Below are 24586 nucleotides of genomic sequence, written 5' to 3'. Positions count from 1 at the left end.
GCTAATACGTTATAAAATGTATCATTATTTTAATTGTTTTATTATTATATTGCCCCAGGGTGTGTTCCTTCCTTGTGCCTAGTGATTCCGGTTAGGCTCATTAATATGACAAATTAATATTGAAATTGTAAATATACAATTTACTTATAGATAAAATAATTGTAAATATACAATATAGTTTTCACACCCTTTTCACCAAGAGACGTTACCATTTATTTCTCTTGGGGCTATATTATTATTTTATCAGTGTTCCCTTTCTTCCACTGTGATTGGTTAATGGTATTCCCGCTTCTGCGATGAGATTGGTCCTAAAGTTCCCGGCTTCTCCGCTGGGATTGGCTGGTACCTCATACTCCCCCGAGTAGTGAACTGTTAGCCACAGTCCAATGTCGGCGCAGGAGGCGGGTCTGCGCCGGAAGACGGGCGACACGTTGTCGGAATACGGGTGTGTTGGGGGGCGGTTGTGTTTGACAGTCGCACGAAAAGCTGCAAAGGACATAGAGCTCTAGGGGAGAGCGGTTACCGACCTTTAAAGAGGCCGTCTGTGGGAGAGAGAGCAAGAGTGCGATCCTCAGCAGTGTCCTGAGACTGCACTCGGCCACCTCCAAACACTCGCAGAGAATTTCAGACTCCAGACACAAAGTGGACTTTCTGGAGAAGAGATAAATGGTCGTCTTTAAGCTTCGGATGTTTGCGAGTTTTATTTTTCAGAATTGTTCTTCTGGTTGTTTGTTGTTGTTCAAGAGTTGAGTGAAGGGCGTCAGATTTGGAATTTGGTTTTCCACCTCAGCCAACCATGACTGCTGAAAAGACTGAAAAAGAGAAGAAGAGGTAAGAACCTGGAGGGCTTCGGGTTACGATAATTGCAGTTGCCGCCAGTAGCTAATATTTTTAAGCTTTTATGTAGATAGCGTAGTGATAGTGTTTGCAGATGGGTTTTGAGATTGTGTTATTAATGGATAGTAGTTTTATTTTCTGTTTAACGTTTTTTTGGGACATTAGCACAAAACAGTTTACCTGCCAGTGTTGCTCAAAGTTCTACGCGTTGCTTTACCTCAGGGGTTTGGACGACGGTTGGTGGTGGTAAATAAATGCGCCACTACCTGTTGCATTTTACAGCCGTGTAGTTTTCCAGTAGGCGTCTTCACTCGCCCTTCACTCTTGATTTTATTTTTTATCTTTACATTCAGACTCCCTGCTGAGGGCAAAATCACTTAATGAGCTCTTTCTAAAACCAGTGAGCTGCAGAGAGACAATAGTGAATTAATGACTACAACGAAAGGTGAAATGTACGTAAATAATATGGCGTATGCACAGGTTGCTATTAACGTGCTCCTTACTGTAGTTAACCCTTAGATACAGAGGCCTCCTTGAGTGGGCGTAAGGGGCTACAAAAGTAGGCTGCAAATGGAACTGTGTCCTTTTTCATTTATAATGCTGAAATCGAAAAATCGAACGGGTGAATTGTTTTCCAAAAAAGATAATAACTTGAGGTTATTTATGGCCCTAAATTGTTGGCCCGAGGAATACAATTAAGAACCCAGCCAGGGCAGAGAAGGCTGAGGGAAATGAAAATGTCTGATTGTTTTAAAGTGCATGGATAGAGCTGAAAATAGCCCCCAGGGCCACTAGGCTGATGCAACAGATGTCCAGGTGGTTTGGAATATAACTGAGTGGATTTCATTCTAACAACATTTAATCTAGAAGCATATGAAGCATGCAGCAAATTTTTGTTTATTATTATTGTGTGGGTGTGTGTGGATAAAGCAGAATTTAGATTAGAGCATTTTCCTTGTAATCAGCATTACAACCGTGTTCTTGATTGCTTACAGTGTGGAAAAGAGGTGATTGCAGGCCTACAATGTGTGTCAGTCACCTTTACTTTTCTTTGAAAGAAAGCAGGTCTGTTTCACATGTAATAATTAAATTAAGCCAAAGGGGAAAGCTTGTGGCCCAGTCATATCTAAATCTGGTTTATGATGATTCTTTCACCTGACTGGATTAACATAAACAGAGCCTCTCAAACTGCTAGCAGTGTCTTTTTACATTGAAAGTGGACTACGAGAATGCAGTGAAAGCTGAAAATGAGTAATTAAAACTCTTCAGTGAGGCCCTGTGTTGAGAAACAGTCCTGCTTTGCTTTTGGGGCAAAGGCAATACCGAGTGCATGTATTTTGGCCGAGTCAAGATCTGTTGCTTGAACATTCACGATCCATTGGTCATTCCCAAAGCTCACTTTAGTTTATGCAGTCAGATTAGAACACGATTGGATGCAATTACGTTTTTTTTCTTTTAAAATATAAAATTATAAACGTAGGTTGAATGGGCGCATTTTGTCTATGGTGTTTTAAGCTGACTTTGTCTGTCAGATGCCCAGGGGACAGGTAAAGAAGGGTTTATTTGTGCTCTGTGCTTGTGCTTAGGGCATCAGTTGCTTGTTAGAAGGGACATAATGTTCCAATGCAGATGGAGATTAGCAGGTAATTGTTCACGTCCCATTCAGAGTGTGGAAAAGCACAGAGAGATGGGCACTGAGAAGAGGGCTTTTGGGAGAACACACCTCAGTAGCCCCTGCCATTTCTCCTCGGCACTGGAGCTTTATCGGTTATCATTTGCCCCCTTCCTTAGCCAGATTCTGATTAGCTCATTTTCATACAACTCTGTCAGCTCTATAATTTAGTCTGATGTTTTCAGAGTGGGGTCTTTTGAGATAAATGGTTCCTTTGGAAGATGGCAGAGAGAGGGGAAAACAAAGATTGGTTTAGTGTAATTATATAATCACCCGTAATGACATTATAAGGGAGTTTATCTTCCTTCGCTCAACTTAAATGGTTTTCTCCATGCAGTTGTAATCCTCACTCATCATTCTCCAGCACATAAGCTCTAACACAACACCTTAAAACTAATTAATGCTGTTAGTGATTAAAAGATTTCCTACAGTAAATGGCCGTATCTATCCAGCAGGGGCAGTGCGATAATGAGGAGCCGCTGTTTGTGAATGGAGGCTCTGTGTGTTCTGGCTGTCTCTGAATTCTGCTCTGATCTTGTTAAGTGGAGTGAGTGAGAGAGGGCCGAGGGTCAGTTCAGCTGTCATGTGATTGCCCGTTTTCTTTTTCTCCTTAATCAAGTGAGTAAAAAGGCCCGAGGTTGGGGGAAAGTTGCAGAAGATTGAACAGTGCATATTTGTATTTGTAAAGGGACCATATCCTACATTTTTATTCTGTGTACCATTTAACACTCTGGGTGGATTTCTGAAGAAATAAGTCATCATTCATCTTTGTTCAATACGTAAAACACAGCAAACTACAGCAAGATAATTATATCTCGTACAGGTAAATCTGCTTTAAGATTTTTCCTGACCTTTCACCTCACACTGTCACCTATTTGATTGACACTTTTAATCAAAGGCAATCTAGAAGTAGTTGTCAAGAGGGGTGGCTGGTGTAATGTCTTGCGGTATAGTGACTAGGTGAATGGGGCCGGGGACGTTTAACACGGCCATGTCGGAATTGCTGACGGCAAGATGTACTGCTCACCTTGACCCCCTTATCAAATATTACAGCTGCATTCAAATTCCTCTGGAGTGTATACATTCAGAAGCTGTTTGGCTTGCTGAAATTTAGGTTGCAGTTCAGGCTTGAGGTGGAGGTCAGCAGCTGGAGTGTGTGGGAACTGGACGCAATAGTCTCGCCAAGGGCAGGCGACAGTGCACTACGCTGCTCCATTGAGGAACAGAGCCAGAAGGAGTGAGGCCAAGCACAGGCCGGGCTACTGCAGAGAGAATCCCACTGTCTAAACTAGCAAATTAAGCAGAACTATTGCAGTTCTGAACTCTTTTCCCATGGCCTATGTTTAGATTGTGTGCATGTTTTACTTTTTTATATTACTGTAATATATGATACAATAAACCTTTAAATAATGGTGAAGGGATGGAGTTAGGACACTGACCATCTGTAATTTATATGATACATATTTCATGCCAGTAAGAAAGTGCCGTATTTACATACATTTATTTTACAAATATTTGTTAGAGTCTAGTGGTAATATGTGAAGACCTGGAGTCTTAATACAACATTTGTCCTTCTTTACTGCGGTACCAACTTGTCTTTGGTGGTCCATGAAACCCCTGCGTCACAGCCCAAAACATACATTTAAGATGTAGGTTTAAAACCCCTTTAGTGTACTAACATGTTAAATGTAAGTAAGCTTACATTTTGGTGACAGCTGTGTCCTTAAGGTTTGAGACGAGAGCTTCAGACCAAAAGGGCACTGTTTCAATTCCAAGGACTGGCAGGGAAAAAAATTAAATAAATTCACAGCTGAAGTGCCCTTGAGCAAGGCACCTAACTGCTCCCTGAGGTGGTTGGCAGCCTGTTGCGCCAGGTGTGTGTGTTCACTGCCCCAGACTGTGTGAAGAATTGCTCACTAGTGTGTTTGGGAGTTCACTAACACAGATGGGTTAAATGCAAAGAATCGATTTTCCTAAGGGAAAATCATTTATGAATGTATAACTATTAGGCTATGATTCAGTGCACTTTTCACTTTTGAGGGTATGTTTTTCAGTGTTTGGTGTTGTTACATTAAAGTCTACATTTGCTGATACATGAAAAACCATGATGTGAAGTCCCACATTGCTCAGCTGTGTGGGTAGGCAGCATTACCGTGGTTATGTTTATGTGATTTATACATCTTTAACAGTACTATAGATATGGTGGCTTAATAACTGACTGCATGTTTATTTAAAAAGGGCTCATAATTTGTCCAGTTTAATAGGTTTAGTTCAGAATGACATGGATTTACGTGTTGTACATTTTACAGTGAAATTAAATCTTAGTATTCATATTCCCTGCACGTTTTTTTTGTCCCACCATTGCCACAATACCCCCCCCACCCCGAGTACACAGAAACATTTATAGAGCTCTTTTATAACTTTTAAATTAATTGATATCAAGGGTAACCATTTAATCAGCCTTTGACTTTTAAGATTAAGAATGCAAATGTTTGACTGCAGCTGACATTAAATAATAGATAGCAGATCCTGCACTCAGCTGCCTCAGGCTGAAGGAGTTTTAGCCGCAGATGGAGTGCATGAGTGATTGGGGGAGTGTTGATTTAGAGCATGTCACATCTGTGCAAACACTTCATTTGTACCTGTCAATATTTCATCACTTTATTTCAGGTTTTTCCTCTGTCTGCTGGTTCTTTCATGCACTAAATTAATGCCTTACACAAACAGACACCTGTAGATTGCAGATAGTGGTGTGTCATGCTGATATCTGTGTTTTCCCTTTTGTTTTTGAGCCATTAATAATACAGGTGTGACAGATTCTAAGTTCTCTGAACCTAAGTTCTCCTAAGACACTCAGCTCTGCTTTCAACAATATTTTATTGTTGTTTATACATTCTTGTTTTGGCATTTCACCCATATTTAAAACTTGGTGTGTTGCCCCTGCTTGACGTATAACTGGCATTAAGTGTGTCTTTACAGTTAGTAGAAAACGTGAGCACTTTTAAAAGTGAATGATTGTGTGGAGTGAGATCCTAATTTCCCCTGCTGTGGTTAATGGGCTCTTACTGTGTAGATAGATTTATGATCATGATATTGCAGGGTCACCTGTTCTCCTTAGTCATGTGTCATTGGGCAAGGGGTTGAACATCATTATTCCACTGCACCTGACTCTGTACTGCACTGTAAAGAAGTGCATTCATAGTTCAACAATTACTGTTTTGTTATTTCTGCATAATTAGTAATCCCCATGTTTTACCCCTTTTATATTTAACTTTCAGGAGCTTTGCTGAGCCTGTATAAAATCAGTGAAGCCAAAATATTTAATAATAATAGTAAGAGTAAAAAAGAAAAACAGCATAAGTAGAAGAACCATTTTCTTTCCCCAGAATATTATATTAAAAGTCCACAGTCACACATTCCCATTCTGATCACTCTTTATTTTTGTTCTAATGGCGTCTATCAGTGTTATACAACATAAAAACATTATTGAGAGGAGTAATTTGTCCTAAATCTACACAAAAAATATGAGCAACACGAATATTAATTGTTTTGGGAATTTCTTAAACTTGCTATAAATAAAACTTGTGAATACCCAGTTACTGATTTCAGTAATCCCTCAAAACAGTAAAATCTGAAGACTGTCAGATTTCTGCAGTAATATTGAAACTCAGTAACAAAGCTTTGTGCTGTAGACCCCTCCCCCCGGTCCTAACTGGCCTTTTTTTCTCTTGGATCAGTATGTTCTGAATGTTCTGAGTTTGAAGTAATGCAGACATGAGCCTGGTCGCTTGCTTGTAAACAGAATTTTGTTATTTTGCCGACATGACAGTGAAGAGTGCCGTGGCAGATACAGCTTTGTGAAGTTCCCACAGAAATATTGGGAAGAGAGGATTGTGGGAAGATAAGCACTTTTCTGCAGCTCTGTTCTATTCTAATGGGTTTTTTACGAAAAGTAATTTTGGGGCATTTCTATTGATCCATTCATCACGAAATGGGAAACACAAAAATGGAGATTTTTTTCATTCAATGTTTATCATTCAATTAGTCCTCATCTGTGTCCACCCACGACTCTGCTGCTTGGCTCCAGCTCAGACGTCCCACACTGTAAGATTAATCCCTTTTTAAGTATACTAAGTAAGAATATCTTTCTGCCTGAATTAGGTCATTTCAGATCGCCTTTGTCAGTTTCATGGTCTATGAATAAATCTGTGAATGTCTTCTAGCATCTATACAACATCACAGACATGTTAACACTGTTGAACACTGATTTTAACAAGAAGTCCTTCCAGAAATTGTTTTATATAGCTCACAGAAGATAAATTGCTTGTAAGTGAACTCCTGAACTACAAATATTTACCAGTGGAAAGTTTATTTGTTTTCTAGACATAAAAGGAGACACAGAAGCATGCTGTAGTCTTGTGTGTGTGTGTGTGTGTGTGTGTGTGTGTGTGGGGCACAGGCCACAGTGGTGTACCACAGTCAAGGGCACAAAGTTTAACTTTCTCTGCCACACGCCCTCACAGTTTCTAAACCCAAGATGACAAGCCACAGACCACAGGGCTTACTGATTGGCAAGATATAACCGCTGTAAATACAGCGTTTCTCTTGGCTTTCCTAATAAAGCACTCACACTTTTTGTCTCTCACACATGCAGCACCAATGAAAAACATGTATCTCCAAAATAGCAACATTACAGGAGAAGGAATAAACCTTCTTGACTTTCAGTTTAGAGCGTTTCTGTTGATCCATTCATAATCTTTTTTTTTTTTTACACAATGTGAAGGACAACTGCTGAGTTCATATGATGTAAACTTAAATTTGACAAATATGTAGATGCATGTTTTGTAATATGCTTTAATCTTGTCCATCTGAAAATTATTGCCTTATAAAAAGTCATTATGAAATCAACTGTAAAGAATAAGCTAATTAAAAGGTAATTATTTCTGAGATAAATCAGACAGTGTATGTATAGTATATGGTGGTGTAACGCTTCCAGCATCCATCAGCTTATTCATAAAGATGAAATGTTGGACGTCTGCTTATCCAACATTTCTTCTGAAATTACAAGAGATATTAATAGGAGGTTTGTTTCCAGTTGCTGCAGTAACAGTTTGTATTCTTCTGGCAACATGTCACAAAAGATATTGGAACATTGCTATGACGATTTAGTGTGACTGATTAGTGAGGAACAAGCTTCAATCCTTTAGCATTGTACAACAGTGCAACACTAAAGACGAAGACATTTAGAACTAAACCTGTCTTTGTTGACTGAGTTCATTTAGTATTTATACTCATGCCATTACTTGTTTCGTTTAATTTAATTTATAGATGTGCTGAATTTCTTTAAAATTTTGTTAAATTGAATTCATCCTGGCATCTCTTTCTCTCTAGCGCATAGGATGTGAGTCATAGGATCAGATTAAACACGAACATTGCTTAGACAAATGCCAAACTATGATTTTTTTGATGACCAGATAAATTATGTCATTTGTCTTTGAATGAAAAAGAGGTCAGAAGGTTCGTGGTCATGACAAGGTGTGTCAAATGAGCCATATTTGGTCACATTTCAGCCATGATTCGCCTACGCAGTAACTGTCCACTTTCATATTGTTGTCTGGCTCCACTTATGTTGGTGACTTGATTGTTTTCTTCTGAGGTCAGCGTCTCCGCCTGCTCGTTTACTCAGGATAAACAGGATGTCTTTGCAGCCTCCTCAGGTACAAGGCGGAAAAGCTCATCAGACATTCTGGCTCTATGCTATGAGGGCAGGCATTTTGAATGACCACCCTATTTTTAAGATTTTTAAGTGTTATTGTTGTTTGGGGAAGTTTTCTGTTTGCCACACACGTTGATGTCCTCAGCTGGCTGAATGTGCTACTGAACTTTGACCTTGGTTTCCAGGCACCCTTCAGAGAGGCGGAAAGAGAAGTCTCGGGATGCGGCTCGCTGCAGACGCAGTAAAGAGACAGAGGTGTTCTACGAATTGGCCCAGCAGCTGCCCCTGCCACACAGTGTCCGCTCACACCTGGACAAAGCCTCCATCATGAGACTGACCATCAGCTTCCTCCACACACGCAAACTACTAGCATCAGGTTTGCGGCATATACACACTTGTACACTATAAAATACCCTACTGTGGTTTTAATCCTACTTCTGGCAATTAAATATTCACCATTTAGCCATAACATAATGGCCACTTCTTTGTTTCCATTCTCTCAGTTCCACTGTCCACAGCGGCACTTTGTAGTTCTATAATTACAGGCTGGAGTCCATCTGTCTCTGTGTATACACTGGTTGAATGGATACCTGTTTTGCAATGGTCAGGACCATCACAGAACAGGTATGATTTGGGTAATGTAAAATTCTCAGCACTGCAGATGACACTAATGTGATAGTGTGTGTTGTGCTGATACAAGTGAATCAAATACAGCAGTGTTGCTGGAGTTTTTGAAGCCTTCAGTGTCACGGCTGGACTGACAATAGTCCACCAACCAAATATCCAGCCAACAACTTCCTGTGTCCAGCGATGAAGGACGACCAACACAAACTGCAGCAACAGAACAGCTGCTATCTCTGATTTTCTATCTACAAGGTGAACTAACTAGAGTGGTTTGTCTAACAGAGTGGACAGTGTGTTTAAAAACTCCAGCAGCACTGCTGTGTCTAATCCACTTGTACCAAAACTGACTGCAGAGCAAAGAATGATCCATTATTCAAATCATACCTGCTTTGTGATGGTCCTGAGGGATTCCTGGCTCTTGAAGAACAGGGTGAAGACAAAAGGACTGTAGTGTGTAATTGTACAACTACAAAGTGGATCTGTGTGGTCAGTGGAGTTCTAGCCTCAGCCTCAGCCACAGACACTCCGCCCACAAGTTGAAACAGAGTCTGATCATTTCAGTGCACTAACCTGACCACACTGTCAGGATTCTGCCAATTGCATTCTGATTGGCTCTCTGTACATCTGTGTAGCCACACTTCAATGATAGCATGCACCCTCTCAAAAAAGTGTGTTAAATATGATCATTTTTTGACAGTGAGATCTGCTTTTCTTCCTGTCTTTCTGTTAGTCCCAGCCTTTACTATAAAGTAACTGCAGTTATATCCCTAGTGTTTTCATACATATCAGGGATAATGAGTTTTTATTTGAGTTTGCATGAAAAGGAATGAACAGATATAAGGCAGAGTTGGGAGCATGGAGAGAGGAAGGACAGTTTCTCAACGTCAGGTTGAGTGTAATAGAGTTCCATGAAAGAATGCAGAGAGTGTAGAGGGTGGTCCCCTGAAAATGAAGAAGTATTTATAGTGGACAGAATTTTTCAAGCACCCCTGGAGAGAATGAATTTGTGTGGGTCGGGCTTCTCCAGTCTTTGGGGGGAAGGAGTCTTGCTCTTATCGAGGGGAAGCAGCTCACCTCCTCCCTGCAGGAGGCCCAGTTTTAATTGTCTCACGTTCTTCAGATTGTTCAGCGACATTGTGTCCTTTTCAGCTGATATTAGATGGGAGATATTTTGGTTCTCAGGGTCAGTTAGAGCATGTAACTAACTATCTCTCTCTCTCTCTCTCTCGTTCCTTATTACAGAAAAAATGTGCTTAACCAAAATAAAATTCATTCAGTCGTGTATTTAATGAGGCAATTAAAAAGAAAAACACACAAATTAAATAATTATTTTCCCCCCAATATATGATCATACAACAACAACCACCTTGAGGAAACACACACACACACACCAGCACAAGTTAAAGCCTTAAATAAATTTTTATCTCTTGGTTTGTTTTTAAACCTTAGGCTGCACGATTAAATCGCCAAAGGAGGACGCACAGATGGACACACTGTACATGAAGAGCCTGCAGGGCTTTGTTGCTGTGGTGACATCAGAAGGGGACATGATCTTCCTATCAGAGAACATCAGTAAACTCATGGGCCTCACGCAGGTGAGTGTCTACTGGCCTTTCTCAATTAAATATGTGCATGTCTCTGTTTCTGAGCCTGGATGCTGTATTCTGGTATGAATATAATATTCACTATGAATCCCTTTAGGTGGAGTTAACAGGGCACAGCATCTTTGATTTCACACATCCCTGCGATCATGAAGAGATCAGAGAAAACCTCAGCATCAAAGCAGGTGTGTGTGTGTGTGTGTGTGTGTGTGTGTGTGTGTGTGTGTGTGTGTGTGTGAGAGAGAGAGAGAGAGGGTGAATGAGTGCAGTACGTGAGGAACGTTTTATTTTTTTCTCCCCCCATTCAGCGATTATAGTTGTGTTTTGAGATGTGTAGATAGCCAAGTATCTTTATGTTCAAATGTTCTGAGATCCTCTAAGGAACAGAAACCTTGTATCTTTCTTATCTTCTCTGTATAGAAGCCTGGAGATGTCTTTGTCCATAACATCACTGGTTCCATAACATATTGTACATTCTTTAAGTGGTTCTTCCTAGTTCTACTCCACAATCTTGTCTAGAACTAACCTTTTCTGATCCTGTACACAATAAAGTGATGTTTTAAATCTACTTAATTTAAATGTGTGCATCGTTTTCAACAGAATTAAAGATACTACCCAGATTTTTAATTCGAGTACTCTTACCAATGGGAATAGTTGTGTTCTTAAGTTTGAATTTATTTAATGCACTTACAGAAAAATAACTCGTCTTGATAATAAATAATTTTCAAGATTTTTTTATTTGGACCTGTTCACTTGGAATGGGTAAAACAACAATAAATGGATTATGTTACATGTGATATAAAATTATACACGTTGCATGTAATCATACATAATTAATATGATTACACTTAATTAAATATGGGCATGTGCTTTTTAAACAATGTGTAGATTCATGTGTAAAATACATGTCATAAAATACAGTTAATATGTGGCAAAATTATCTATGCTCCTGTCTCATTGTTTTTTGTCATCTACTCCCCCTCTTTATATCATCTGACTTGGTCAGGCTTGGCACACTTGGTGTGCCTAATTTTCCTGCCTTTTTGATTGGCTGCAAGGATATAATCTCTGAGAAAGAACTGCAGACTCAGACTGGTTATGCTGTAGCAAGGCTTTCAAGAGGCCTGTTCATCTCAGCTGCACTTTGAACTCAGACTCCATGGTTCAGTTAGAAAAAAGACATAGAACAAACATCTCTGTTTGTAATAATTTAAACTTGTTACAGTAGTAGTCAATTAAAACAACTTATAGAACTAAATGGATGTGTGGTTGCTTATAAATACTAAAACTATTTGGAATGCTACAAAAGGTTAAATGTGTTACTAACTTGCAGAAATTTGGTTGTTAGGGGCTGTGTATAGCAGGAAGTGTAAGGAGCTGAACACCGAGCGAGATTTTTTCATGAGGATGAAGTGCACTGTCACCAGCAGAGGACGTACAGTAAACCTTAAATCAGCCACCTGGAAGGTGAGAGCATGGAAAATCTCAATTAGCATATAAATAAGAGCAGAATGAGTGTTCTGACAGATGCATGTATTAAAGTCTTCAAAATTAGATGCATCTTGTTTTAATGTACATTTATGTCCATCGTTAAAACCACCATGCCCCTATTTTGTCTCGAGAATAAGCTGTGGATTGTTGTTAGTAAACTTACTTTAATTTTATTAGTAGAAGGTTATTGTTCTTACTGATATGGTGTGTGCCCCTTTCCTCAGGTGCTGCACTGTACGGGCCATCTGAAGTTGTACACAAGCTGTCCCCCTCATGTTTTATGTGGATTTACAGAGCCCCCGCTCACCTGTGTGGTAATGTTGTGCGAGCCCATCCCTCACCCATCCAATTTGGACACGCCCCTTGACAGCAAAACCTTTATGAGCCGACACAACATGGACATGAAGTTTACCTACTGTGATGAGAGGCATGTATTTATTACTGTATGTCACATGACAGTGTGTGGATGTGTATTAGTGAAACTTAAACCTGAACATATGTGAATCAAGTCAATAGTGTCTATTTGAGAAATGGTACATTTAAAGCCGAAGTACAAATTTGCTTAAAGCATAAGAAGCTTTGGCACTCTCATTCAGAAATAAAATTGTGGTTCATCTGGTAATAAAGGAAGACTGGTGCAACTTTTATGCATCATTGCAAAAAGAAAAAAAACGAACAAAGAAACACTGGTTTTACACACCCATGGCCAGCATGCATTTGCAATTCCTCTGTTAATTGAGTTAAAATGGCCATTGGCATGTTCTCAGAACAGATCTTTGGTGAGGGGCTCATTTTAATGGGTTATTGTAAGTTCATGCAATAAGATTTAATTCCTTTAAGTCTTTATGGGTCACTTCTGTTGTATCGTTCAATGTAAGACATACACACAAAAGAGTAAAATAAGAAAAGTAAAAATTATGTCAAATGTCTTGTTACAACACTCTTTATATGTTTAATGGTCATGAGTCTTTATCCTTATAATGAGAACTTGTCCCTTTGTTTGTGTGTTAAAGGGTAAGACTGAAATTCTTATCTTTAATTCCCTGAGAGACACGGTAGTTATGGCGCTGCCTGTGTTGTTATCGTTCTGTATAATAAGGGAAAGTGATTATGAGGGTTGTCGTTTAGTGTAGCTTGACCTCTGGCAGCCTTCTGGGAGTAGCAGCTGCTCTGTTACATAAGCTCTAAGCAGCGCTGACCAGAAGTGGCAGGGCTGTGTCCAGCTTTGCCGTCCATGGCGCAATTTATCCAGGTCAGAGCTGTGGGCCGAAATGTGCTGTGATATGAGAATGTTCACAGTTTAGTCATCTCTGCTGACTGTTGTGTGAATAAAAAAAACAAACCACATCTAAAAGCAGAATTTGAAAATTTTGTTCAATTTTGAAAAAGTATTGAAGCTATATGTAATAGATTTTTCACACTTGGTGATCGCTTCCAATGATAAAAACATATATTAGCCACATTCTATTTCTTAGTAGCACTGCTTGCTTGTGCAGTTTAAACAGTTTTTCTGCATGACTATATATATTAAATTGGAAAGTATGACTCAAAATTAAATAAGAAATTAAGGAGGGAGAAGAAATTGGAGGGGTGCAGAGTGGAAGGAGTGTGTGTTTTATTTTATTTTTTCTCAGTTCCTCCAGAAGCTACTTAGTGCAGTCTGCTGTGCTGAGCCCAGAGTTGCAGTACAGTGGGCAACAGCAGCCTCTAAAAGAAAACAGGGACATGGGAACATGTAGAAAAGCAGAGAATTGCCTAGTGAGGGTTATAGTCGCTGGATACAAGTCACTTAAAATTCCTGATGGGAGCTTATAATGTTTTTCCAACTCTAATAAGCCTTGGGCAGTGGGTGGAGGAAGTCCTTAAGTTAAAATATGTGCGAGAATGGAATGTTGAAATATATTGTTTTTCAGGTTTAGTTGACAAGGTGTGCTCGGACAATAACACTATGCCCATTGTTTTTAATAGTATGCCATTTAGGTACATCAAGTGCGAGTATTGGAGTGCAAGGGAAATGTATAATATTGGGAAATGGGTTAAAGTACATGATTGGAACCTGCAGTTTCCTTCATATCTTCCTTCAAAAGTGCAATGCTGTAATTATGCAGAGACTGGATATGGTTTTGTGCTTATGAGAGGAAAAAATGCTGGTTTATTATATTGAATTAAGAGTCCTTTTTAAAGATAAAGTTGATGCAGCTTATGAATGGAAGATGTTACGCTATGCAGATATAGTGTCTGGTGTATGAGAGTGATGGGCCAGGCATATATTAGGCCAGAAGAGATAGGAGTTAGGGGATTTGTAGCAAAGTTTAATATAGATTTTGAGGCCATGTGTTAAAGGCAGGCATGAAGAAATTATCAATAGTTGTAGAGAAGGGCACAGGTTGGTTGGAGAATTACAGTAGATCATTGATTGTGCAGGTGTAGCCTGGTTTGTAGTTATATGGAAACTTTAGCATATGTTGAAGATGTAGATGATTATGTAGTCAAAAGGAAGGCTAGTGTGGATTTATGGTCATCAAGAGATATGTGTGTGTGATTACTGATGCAGAGTGTCTATGTGGAACTGGTAACCCTGGGCATGCATTAACGGTGCCAGTGGGGCAAAGTACAGTGGTATAACAGACCTCAGTGTTGAGACTTCCAGAGATGTTGTGGGCTTAATTCAGTGAAACACCGATGAAGTAGATGCCTGCCTGATGACACCTATGAAATGTTTGCAAGGTAGTTGGTATTAGGGATGTATGAATATAATAAATTGGACCCTATGTGTAAAGCCAGTGTTTAAGAGCAGCATGTCTAGTTTTAAATTGTACAATACTATGTTCCACGAAAGCAAGTTAGTTCTCAAGATAACAGTAGTGTTTTATAAGTTAACTATGTATACAAAAATAGCTCTCATGCTGGACCCATTTGTCTCCCAGCTGAGACATGAATGAAATGAGTTTCAGGGTTCTGCAGTCATAGGATTATGTAAGTCATGTAGCTGTTATTGATAGTTAAACCAGCAGCACAGAAAAGAAACCTTGGAGCATGATGACCCATGTTACGAGGTCAGTAGCAATCAGAAGTGGAACAACAGCATGATGAGGATATTGATCAGTGAGATAAATGCAGTCTTGATTAACAGTTGAGGTTCTCATTTCAGAGCTGCCTTTAATCTTTCTGATGTGCTGAGTAAACTCCTGTGTGGTTAATGACTAAAAACTCTTTCCAAGTTTTTGAAATCAGTCTCTCCAAAGCTTTGCATTGATATACAAGGTGGTAAATCGTTTTTTGAACAAGCTGGAAGCATATCAAAGATAAAATAAAAAGGCTCTCTAGAGAGAGAATGAGAGACAGTGTTTTATTCTCTAAGATAACAAAGGCCTCACTTGTCTGCAGTTTGTGTTGATGTGAGAAAAGAGGTTTACATTAGCTTCAAGCAGAAGAGTTTTGTCTTATTTAGTGAACTAATGGTTTAGTTTGTCTTTCACTGGTGTGCTTCAGGACATGGAGGAGAGTCATGAGTCTTGATTTGAAGACATTTGGTTCAATCTTTTCAATCCTATTTGTTATTTTAAGTGGATCTATGCTTGCATGGTGATGATGACACTATTAACACTGTCCTTTTACAGGATTTAGTATGAATAACAGTATACATTATGGTCATATGAGTAACTAATTTAAACAACATTTAAGCAGGTGGCAGGCAGCACCTAAGTTGGTTTTGTGCCTTGATTGAGGACACTTCAGCAATTAATTTTGACAGAGTGGAAAGTTCTGTTTCTTTCTTCCCATCCTCCAATTTTTTGCCTAGTCCAGGGATTGAACTGCCCAAATCTTTTGCCTCAAGCTGCTTCTCTAACTTTAGGCCATGGCAGTCTGTGTTATCTATAGATGGAACTAAGCCTCAAAATACAAATATGCTAATTTCTAATCGGTTTGTTATAAATTCTGTTTAATATATTTGTTAATAGTAAAGTTTCCATTCGTAAGATTTGGCAAAGGCAGTATATAATGTGTCTGATAATTCTGAGTAATAATTAATCAAGACTGTAAAATATGTATTGCAGGGTGAGTATGCTGATGGGTTACAGGCCAGAGGACTTGATTGGACGCTCGGCATATGACTTCTACCATGCACTGGACTCGGACCATATGACCAAGTGTCATCAGACCTGTGAGTGTAAATTCTAACATTAACATTAAATAATCTGTAATCTACTTAATAGGTAGGTGAATAGGTGAAAAAAAAAATTACTGCAGTGAAATCATCAAATGTTCTGAAATTCCCATTTGGCCATTTGCTCTCATATCCCCTCTCACTCTCATACTCCCACATGCATCACATGTATTCTACTGAAACGCACTGGAAATGAGTTATATTCCTGAGAAAGCACCCAAATCTGAACTGACTGCATTGTGTCTTTTATATCAACCTTCACAAAGTCTCAGAATGACCCACGGCTTGGCTCAGATCCACACATCTTATCTCTTGAAATGAGTAAACTCCAGGCTTAAGTTTAAACCTCCCTGGACATTAGGCACTTCCCATGGTCTCAATGACTGAGGGAAGCAGATGTCCAGCTTAGGTCCTGGAATTGTTGAGTTATTTATAAACTCATTGGTTATTACATCACATTATTTATGTGCTTAGGGTTTTATGGCTTTGCTGAAGAGATCAATGACCAATAATATAAACTTGGCTGCCTGCTTTTCAGCCAGCAACCATACCAGTCAGTAGGAAGACTCTGGATTTACACTTTAATTTTACTATTTGAGACCTAACCTTCTTTTCAAATGTCCTTAAAAAATCACATTCACATCCTGAAACTTACTAACCATCAAACTCATTTATTTACTGATAATAGAAAATTACTAAAGAAGAAAGCCCCCAAAATAAAAAGGAACTGAAATCCTTAACAGGCCTGGCAGTGTGAGAGCAGGGAAGATGAATAGAGTTTAATAATGCCGATGAGTCACAAGTTTCACAAACATCATGCAAGTAGTAGCAACGTTTTTGGAGGGGGGAGGGGGGGGGTCATTGAATGAACATTAGGATTGTTTATTTGTTCAGTTCCTTGCTGGTTGTGTCCTGTGTTTGCATTAGTAAATGCTCAGTCTGAACTCCTGAGATGTTCTCAGCATTTTGAGGCTTGTTAAGCCAGGTCAGGCTGAGTGATTAGAGAGGAATTATCTGCTAATGAGTCTTTAACAGACTCTCATCACTTTGTTCTAAGCAGAGCCGTGTCTCAGCTCTTGAATGTGGTTGAGACGCAGACTGGGACTAGTGTTGTTCATGCATGTCATGAAAATTGTAAGGGTAATACTTAAACATTTTTTAGTAAACATCTTAAAATGCAAATAACGGAAAGAAGAACTTGCATGTTTCAATCTGGTTGAAATGTATTCTAAATAGCTGATATATTAAAGCACATTTGAGCTTTGAGACTCACAGACATATGTAATTTCACTGTATTTCACTATGAATAGATTAACAGCACTTTATGGTGCTGAATAGATCCAAAGAGACTAGTCTGTTCACCATATGCAACAGCACACTAGTTTGTCAGAGCAATAACAAAATAAAACAAAAATGATGGTTGGAACAAATGCATTCCAAAATAGTGGTAAATTTCCTGTGCACATACTCTATAAATGACAATAGTACTAATTATTTATATTATATGCGCAGTGTGTGCTAAGGGCCAGGCGGCCAGTGGGCATTATCGGATGTTGGCCAAGCACGGGGGCTACGTGTGGATGGAGACCCAGGGCACTGTTATATACAACAGCCGCAACTCTCAACCACAGTGCATTGTGTGCATCAACTATGTCCTGAGGTGAGTGTGCAATGTCCTACAGAGACAAAAGTGCGGTACCCATGGCAACAGTTGAAAGCTGTGGACAGAGCGGAATGTTCTAGGCTTTTTTTTTCCCCCTTCAGGGACGTCTTAATGAATGTGAAACTTGTAAAATATATATTTATTTAGTTTTGAATGTGATATGTGATTATTTGAATATATGTGTTTTTTAGTGAAATCGAAGAGAAGTCCGTTATCTTCTCCATGGACCAGACAGAGGCGATGCTGAAGTCACATGAAATGCTGAGCAAAAACGAACTCTTCTGCCCTGCTGGCGCTGCATTAGATCCAGCAAACTTGCTCTTCACCAAGCTGAAGGAAGAGCCTGAGGAGCTGACCCAGCTCGCTCCCACACCAGGAGACGCCATCATTGCCCTGGACTTTGGTCAGAATGCCCCCCGTCACTACTTCTATCCCCACAACAACTTCAATCTTTACTCCACCCCATCCTTCGATGGCATGTGCACCCCTCTCCTGCATGCATGAACTCCTACTAATATATTGTCAGTATTCTTCCACTTCTCTACCTCGGAAACACAACGTGCACATGCAGCGCCCTGGTCCTAAGCTTCGCAACGGCAGCTTTTTTTTGTACAGTAGCTTTGTTGTAGCTTGGCTTTGCAGCAGGGTATGCTGCCTAATTCTCATTATGCATTATATCAAAACTCTAGAGGACTGAAATAAATTGGCATATCTGCTATTAAGCCAGTTGGGTTTTCTGATAGAGTATGGGCACAAAAACATTTGTGATACTTTTAAAATGATTGTTTTTTTGTTTTTTGTTTTTAATAAACGGGGCTTTTTTTAATCATGGTTATTGCTTTCTTGGTTTGCATGATGGAGCGTTATTGGGTGATGTTACTTTTCTTCTTGGTTGTGGAATGTATGTGGTGTGCTAATTTCACCTTTTTAATAATAATAATTTCTCAATGTGTTTCTCTCATTGCATGCAATGAAAACTTATTAATCATTCATCTTTTGTCTGTTTTAGATTGAACCTTTGGGATCATTTGGGTCACTTTTAACAAACAACATTTTCTTTCTCATTCTCACACTCACTCATCTCATGTAGGGTGGGAATTGAATGTCTATGGCTAAAGTAGTTATAGCTTATATTGTAGATCCTGGACTGAGCTTATGATTCATCATCCATGCAAGATTTTAGAGTTCTCCTCTGATCTCCATGTTCTTTATTTTGCATTCACAGGAAAGCATAAATTTGAGGAGCCGTCCATCTTCTACAAATCCCCAAGTGAGAGCGCAGTCAGTAAGCTGTGCAAGATGGAATCTCCAGCTTCTAGCTCCGACAGTGGCCTGGCCAAATCTATGTCCAGCTCAATGCCTAGCCTGAGCAGCTGCAGCAGCTGTTCCACGGTAGGTGTACTTTCTCACTTCCCTTTAGACTACTGTGGATTCTAGCTTTACAGTGAGTTTAATGTGACAGTTTTACAGATGTGTAAAAATATAACTAAATTGTGCACTTGCACTCTGCAGCCAGACAGTCCAAGAAGAGAGTACTATGGTGTTGGAGAGAATGTACTTAAAGTAGAGTTGACAGAAAGGCTGTTTGCCCAGGATACAGAGATTAAGGATCCCAGTAACACACAGGTCAGTGCATTACATGATGACTCAAGATATATAGGCCAGTATTTTATTTCTCATTCTCAAATCATTCATTTCTTCTTCTTCTTCTTCTTCCTCGGCTGTTTATGCTTATTCTTCTGCTGCTTCTCCTTTGGCTGCTTCTTCCTGCTTTATACATACAGACTATTCATGTAAATGATTCTATTTGTAGCAGGGTTTACCCGCTACATAAAACCACATATACATAATTGAGGAATTGTTTTATGTAATATGAACTCTGATGGTAATAAAGGATAAGGGAAATAAAGGATTCTCCCCCCAAACACAGTTTGACCTGAACGATCTGGACCTGGAAACACTGGCCCCTTACATACCAATGGATGGTGAGGACTTCCAGCTAATTCCCATTGGTCACGAGGAGGCTTTATGCGAGCCAGGCCCAATTTTATACACCGTACCCCAGCATAAATTCAGCACGGTCACTAGCCTGTTCCAGGCCTTGGGCCCCTTCACCTCTGAGAGGAAAGACTCAGCCAGATCCTACTCAGAAACAGATCTCATGCCCCATTTCCAAGCACCTGCTACCACAACATTATATGCCAGAGGGAGCAGACAGAACCTCCAATGGCCCACAGGTGCTCTATACTGCAGTACTGCTGAGTCTGAGATGAACAGACAGAATCTGCCTTGTTCACAACAACAACAGCAAAGGTAACAACCTTTTTTTATTATTATTAACAGTTACAGGCTCTTTCATGGAGTTCAAATTCTTTTATAAACACACATGATTAATGTTGATCATTTTCTTTACAGAATGTTTGAGAAATTTGCTCAGCAATGTGATGACAAAAGCCCCGGTCAGATTCCACTGGCCACTAACTTTAAACGCAAAAGACAGATACAGTTCAGTTCTTCGTACTCCTTCCCAAATATCTCTCAGGTAAATTTCATAAAAACATACTGCTTGTCTGTCTATTGATAAAGAACAGAATGTTATGGACATAATTGCTGTGTAATTGTGTTCAGGGGGGGATTCCTTGCAGTGAATCCAGGGAAGATGTGTGGAAGCGAATGAAAACAGGAACCGGTGACAGTTGTGCCTTTTCTTCCAGAAAGCCCTGTAACCCTGGAGTGCTTAAAGGTACATTTAATAGTACGGGTAACTTTTTTTATTTTATTTTATTTGTTTATTTTTTTTATAAATAATTGCGTGGTAGTAATGGTGTGTTTGCTTCTTACACTCCGTTATGCTTTTTTCCTCTTCTTCTCAGACACTTTTTCGTGCAGACAAGCAGGAGTGGATTCACAGCTTAGTCACAGTCAGCCTCCTTCAGACCAGCAGAACTCTGTGGAGCTCAAACAGTCTTTCGCTGAGCATTTCTGCACTCCTGAATACAACCAGTACAGCTTGCTTCCTCCCAACAAACTCACAGGTCAGTCCTCAAGAAAGCATTTAAGATGGAAGGATCTCTCAATATTTCATGCTCCATCAAGCATAGGAAATGCTACCAGAACTACTAAAAACACAAGGAGACCGAAGTAAATTGTGGTGAAAAAATTTGATGAGAACCAGTGGAGCCTGACACCTTAATCTGGGTGGTGATGCTTTTGACACAGCTCAGAGTCAAAGCGTTTAACAAGCAGCTCTAATAAATTCTGCAGGTCACTCTATTTGCTTATGTTAATTGTAGCTTGTAGCATACAGCTAGCCAAGGTGGCCTTGCTTAACTTAAATGCTAACACTGTCAATTTATATTTATATATACTGGGGGTCCTCGACTTACGATGTTGATCCGTTCCTACGTCGCGCCGTAAACCGGTTTTTAGTGTAAGTCAGAACATACGTGCATACTGTACGTAAATAACATACTGTAAGCACTTATCCTATCCTAACACCTATCCTCCTCGGTCCCGAGCCGCGTAACTGTGTATTCTTCCGCCGCGCACACCACACATGAAGTTCGTGTTACGACGTTTATGGCGCAAAACCATGTACGTCAAAACAAGGCTTTATACAGTAAATGGGGGATGTGTCGGGACTGACGTAACCTGAGGACCCCCTGTATATAGCAAAAGCAAAAAGATATTGGAATATAAAAATGTTTAAATATCCTAAATAAATAAAACAAAAATAATAAAACCAATTGACATAAACACCAGGGAACAGAACATAGTTTCTGGCTAAAATATATATGTTTATTCTTATGTAAACAAACAAGCCTGTAAACACAATGGGCAACACAAATGTCAGCAAAATTATTGAGGAAGTGTGGATATATTGTATGATAAGTTCATATTGTAATTATTGGGAAAGGCCTACTTGGTGGAACAAAGTAGGTTCTATCTTTCTTAATAAAAAATTTATGTATTTGTGAGTTTTCTTCCCAGTTTACATTCAGAAAGGAGACTTACATATTTTAACCTACTTCAGAGCATGTCTTCTCACATTGTGTTATGTGGTTTTGCTCAGGGATGACAAGTCGACTCCTGGCTCCATCCTTTGACTCGTTCTGTCTGACAGAACTGACGCAGTATGACTGTGACGTGAACGTTCCACTGCAAGGAAATCTTCGCCTACTGCAGGGCAGTGACTTACTCAAAGCTCTGGACCAGGCCTCATAGAGACGAAGCTACTGAATCATCCGGTCTTGATGCTTTGCAGCCGGATCTGCGCCTGTATACAGCAGTCTGTCCCTCTCTCTCTCGCTATAAACGATTGCCTTTCACACTACACATACTCCTGCAGTTTCAAAATCTACACAGAACAGTATCCATATCTCAGAGACAACAGTTTCAGCCTTCAGGATGATGCCTGTCTCTCCAGGGAACTGATGAAATGTGTATTATATTTTCATCTAAGATGTGTTACTTGTTTGTAAGGTGGTTTAGAAGATACTGTGTGAATCTTACTGATGTCTTTCTTGTGTTGCATATCATGCTCACATTCACATATACAGTACTGAGAGCAAAAGTTAAAGCTGATTTACAAGCTTTGTGATGGTGCAAATGTTGCCAATCTCTGGAAATTCCAAGAGATTGAAATGAATTTCTTCAGCAAAACATGATCATAATATCATGTTAATTCAGAAAATGTGTAGCTATACTCTGCTTTCTCAATCTCTAGTTCACATTCCCCAGTCAATCATCGCCCTCCACATCCTGTGAAGCACTTTACTGAAAAAAAAGAGGCATTGTATGGACCATTCAAGAGAGATATTGGTTTTTAGACCAAATTTATAGAGAAAGCAATAATACCCTTGATGCCGAAAAGGTGGTGTCAGTTTCACCCACAACTATATTTTAACCAGCAGCAACAAACTCCAGGTCCTTCTGTTCTCACAGTAACAGCAGTAATGTTAGCTCAAAAGTTCTGCTTTCTCTTACGGTCAGTTTTTGTATATGGTTTTCATCAGTGAACTAGGTACTTTTGTCTACCCAGTGCAGACACGGAGTGTTCAACTGATTGTATTATATTTTGTGCTAATTTATATGGCATCCATATCTTTTATGAGAGGGTAGGTGAAATTATATGTATCTAAGGATTTAAGTGCTTTTAAAATAAAAATGATTTAAAAGTATGCGGAAAGCAGTGGCATAAACTAATAATAGTTGTCAGCTATTTAACTTTCACTATGTAGCAGCTCAGAAATCACTATTCATAAAAGGCACATCATTCATAAAAGCAAATGGCTCTCAAACTGTTTAAGGAGGTGTTACATTGACTCATGCAGCTTAAAGATGAACCCGCTTCCTTGTTCTGTGTTTGTGTTGTTGTTGTTTTTTTTTTCCTCATGATCATTTTTCTTTCTGGGATTTGCTTCCTTTAATTGTTTAATTCAGTTTAGATTTCCTTCTACTGACTTTCATATTTCATTGTTATATACACCATAATGCCCGTCAAACCCACACACTGCAACTGCCAAGTATAAAGAAAGTAGATACAGAATAGCTGAGCTTTAATCAGCTGTAGTAGCCGAATCGCTCAATGACTGTGAGGGTCTTATTCAGGGCCGTGCTGTTTGCTTGTTTGATTTTTGTGGGTATAAGAGCTGCTCAGTTAGCCCACTGATGCAACTCTCAGATAACACATGCTCACTGGCCTCAGATATGGAAAAAAACACTATATATACACACCTTCAAATGTGAATGCTATTTTTAACTTTACATAATGTGTCAAATATTAAAGGAGCCAACTTAAAATATGTCAGTAATACAACTTCTACAACTATATTTTTTATTGTGTTTCTGTGTTGAGGGTGTGTGTGTGCGTGTGTATGTATATACATAGCCTTATGACTGTATTGACTAATTCTACAGCCTGACTGCCTTTAAATATCTGTATATAAAAGTGCTGTTATAAAACAATGCTTTTTACAGGGTGTTTCTAAAAAATGGAGGGAACTTGAGGTTATTGCTGTTGAGATTCAGAGTTTCCTACAATGACTTGAGTCATATAGACTGAAACTAGTGCAAAGAAACTGGGGCAATAGCCTACATAATGTGTCTATGGCCAGTTGAATTTTTAAACTGAACTTATCAGTGGCCTAGAGCCTGACATTATGTAACTTTTATGGTACAGCCATAAAGTTGCAAGGTTCATATAATTGAAACATTTTTGTGTGTGTGTTGTCCAGTCAAAACCTCACACCTACAAACTTTTCCACTGCTGGTATCTCCCGATCTGTTAGACGAATAATGCTTTGTTATGTCCACAAAGAAATGTATATTCTGCCAAAATCTTTTTACTGACAAGATCAGCTTTCTCCTGTGAGATGAGGGTATTTTTTTTTCCTGAGAAAGTGTCTGCCTTGATCAGAGTTTTAAGCCTTATATTCACATTTGCTAATTCTTTGGCAAATGATTAATGCATATTTAAATATGTATTATTGACCTGTTATAGTTTATTGGAACTTGTATGGGAACCAGATATAAGAATATATAACTAATTATTAAAGAATATTAAAATACGTATATATAAAGATTGTGTGTTCAGTTGAACTACGGTATTTTCACATGGACTGTGTACCTGATTAATGACTAAAGCCAAAGTGAGTTCAGTTTCCAAGAAAGCCAGAAGAAACTGTTTTGTGGATGACATTTTAATTTCAAGAACATTCCAATCCCTGTATCCCATGAGAGCGAGATAGAGTGCAACGGTAACAGCAAACAAGCCATTGGTGCCAAGAAACACACACCACCATATGAAGGATAA

General features: G+C 39.2%; 1 protein-coding gene across 1 annotated transcript; it reads left to right on the top strand.

Annotated features, from left to right (window-relative positions):
• Positions 1–421: 421 nt before the first annotated feature.
• On the top strand, positions 422–24338 carry epas1a (endothelial PAS domain protein 1a). The gene is made up of 16 exons (XM_066663838.1): positions 422–831; positions 8411–8601; positions 10299–10444; positions 10551–10635; positions 11799–11917; positions 12166–12368; positions 16000–16106; positions 17622–17769; positions 17964–18175; positions 18998–19164; positions 19285–19398; positions 19703–20085; positions 20188–20314; positions 20401–20515; positions 20646–20807; positions 21845–24338. Exons 1-16 carry the CDS (start codon positions 797–799, stop codon positions 21994–21996), a joined length of 2466 nt encoding a protein of 821 aa, XP_066519935.1. The 5' UTR covers positions 422–796; the 3' UTR covers positions 21997–24338.
• Positions 24339–24586: the final 248 nt, after the last annotated feature.

The sequence above is a fragment of the Hoplias malabaricus genome, chromosome 3, assembly GCF_029633855.1.
Source record: "Hoplias malabaricus isolate fHopMal1 chromosome 3, fHopMal1.hap1, whole genome shotgun sequence".
NCBI classification, from domain to species: domain Eukaryota; kingdom Metazoa; phylum Chordata; class Actinopteri; order Characiformes; family Erythrinidae; genus Hoplias; species Hoplias malabaricus.
Note: the sequence above shows the minus strand (reverse complement) of the source record. Positions and strands in the feature narration are given on the sequence as shown.

What these genes read in the sequence shown, in the direction of transcription:
- epas1a (XM_066663838.1), top strand. Translation starts at nt 797, where the DNA reads ATGACTGCTGAAAAGACTGAAAAAGAGAAGAAGAG. An exon ending in ACTGAAAAAGAGAAGAAGAG is followed by an intron (nt 832 to 8,410) that starts GTAAGAACCTGG and finishes CTTGGTTTCCAG; the next exon opens with GCACCCTTCAGAGAGGCGGA. An exon ending in GACCAAGTGTCATCAGACCT is followed by an intron (nt 16,107 to 17,621) that starts GTGAGTGTAAAT and finishes TTATATGCGCAG; the next exon opens with TGTGTGCTAAGGGCCAGGCG.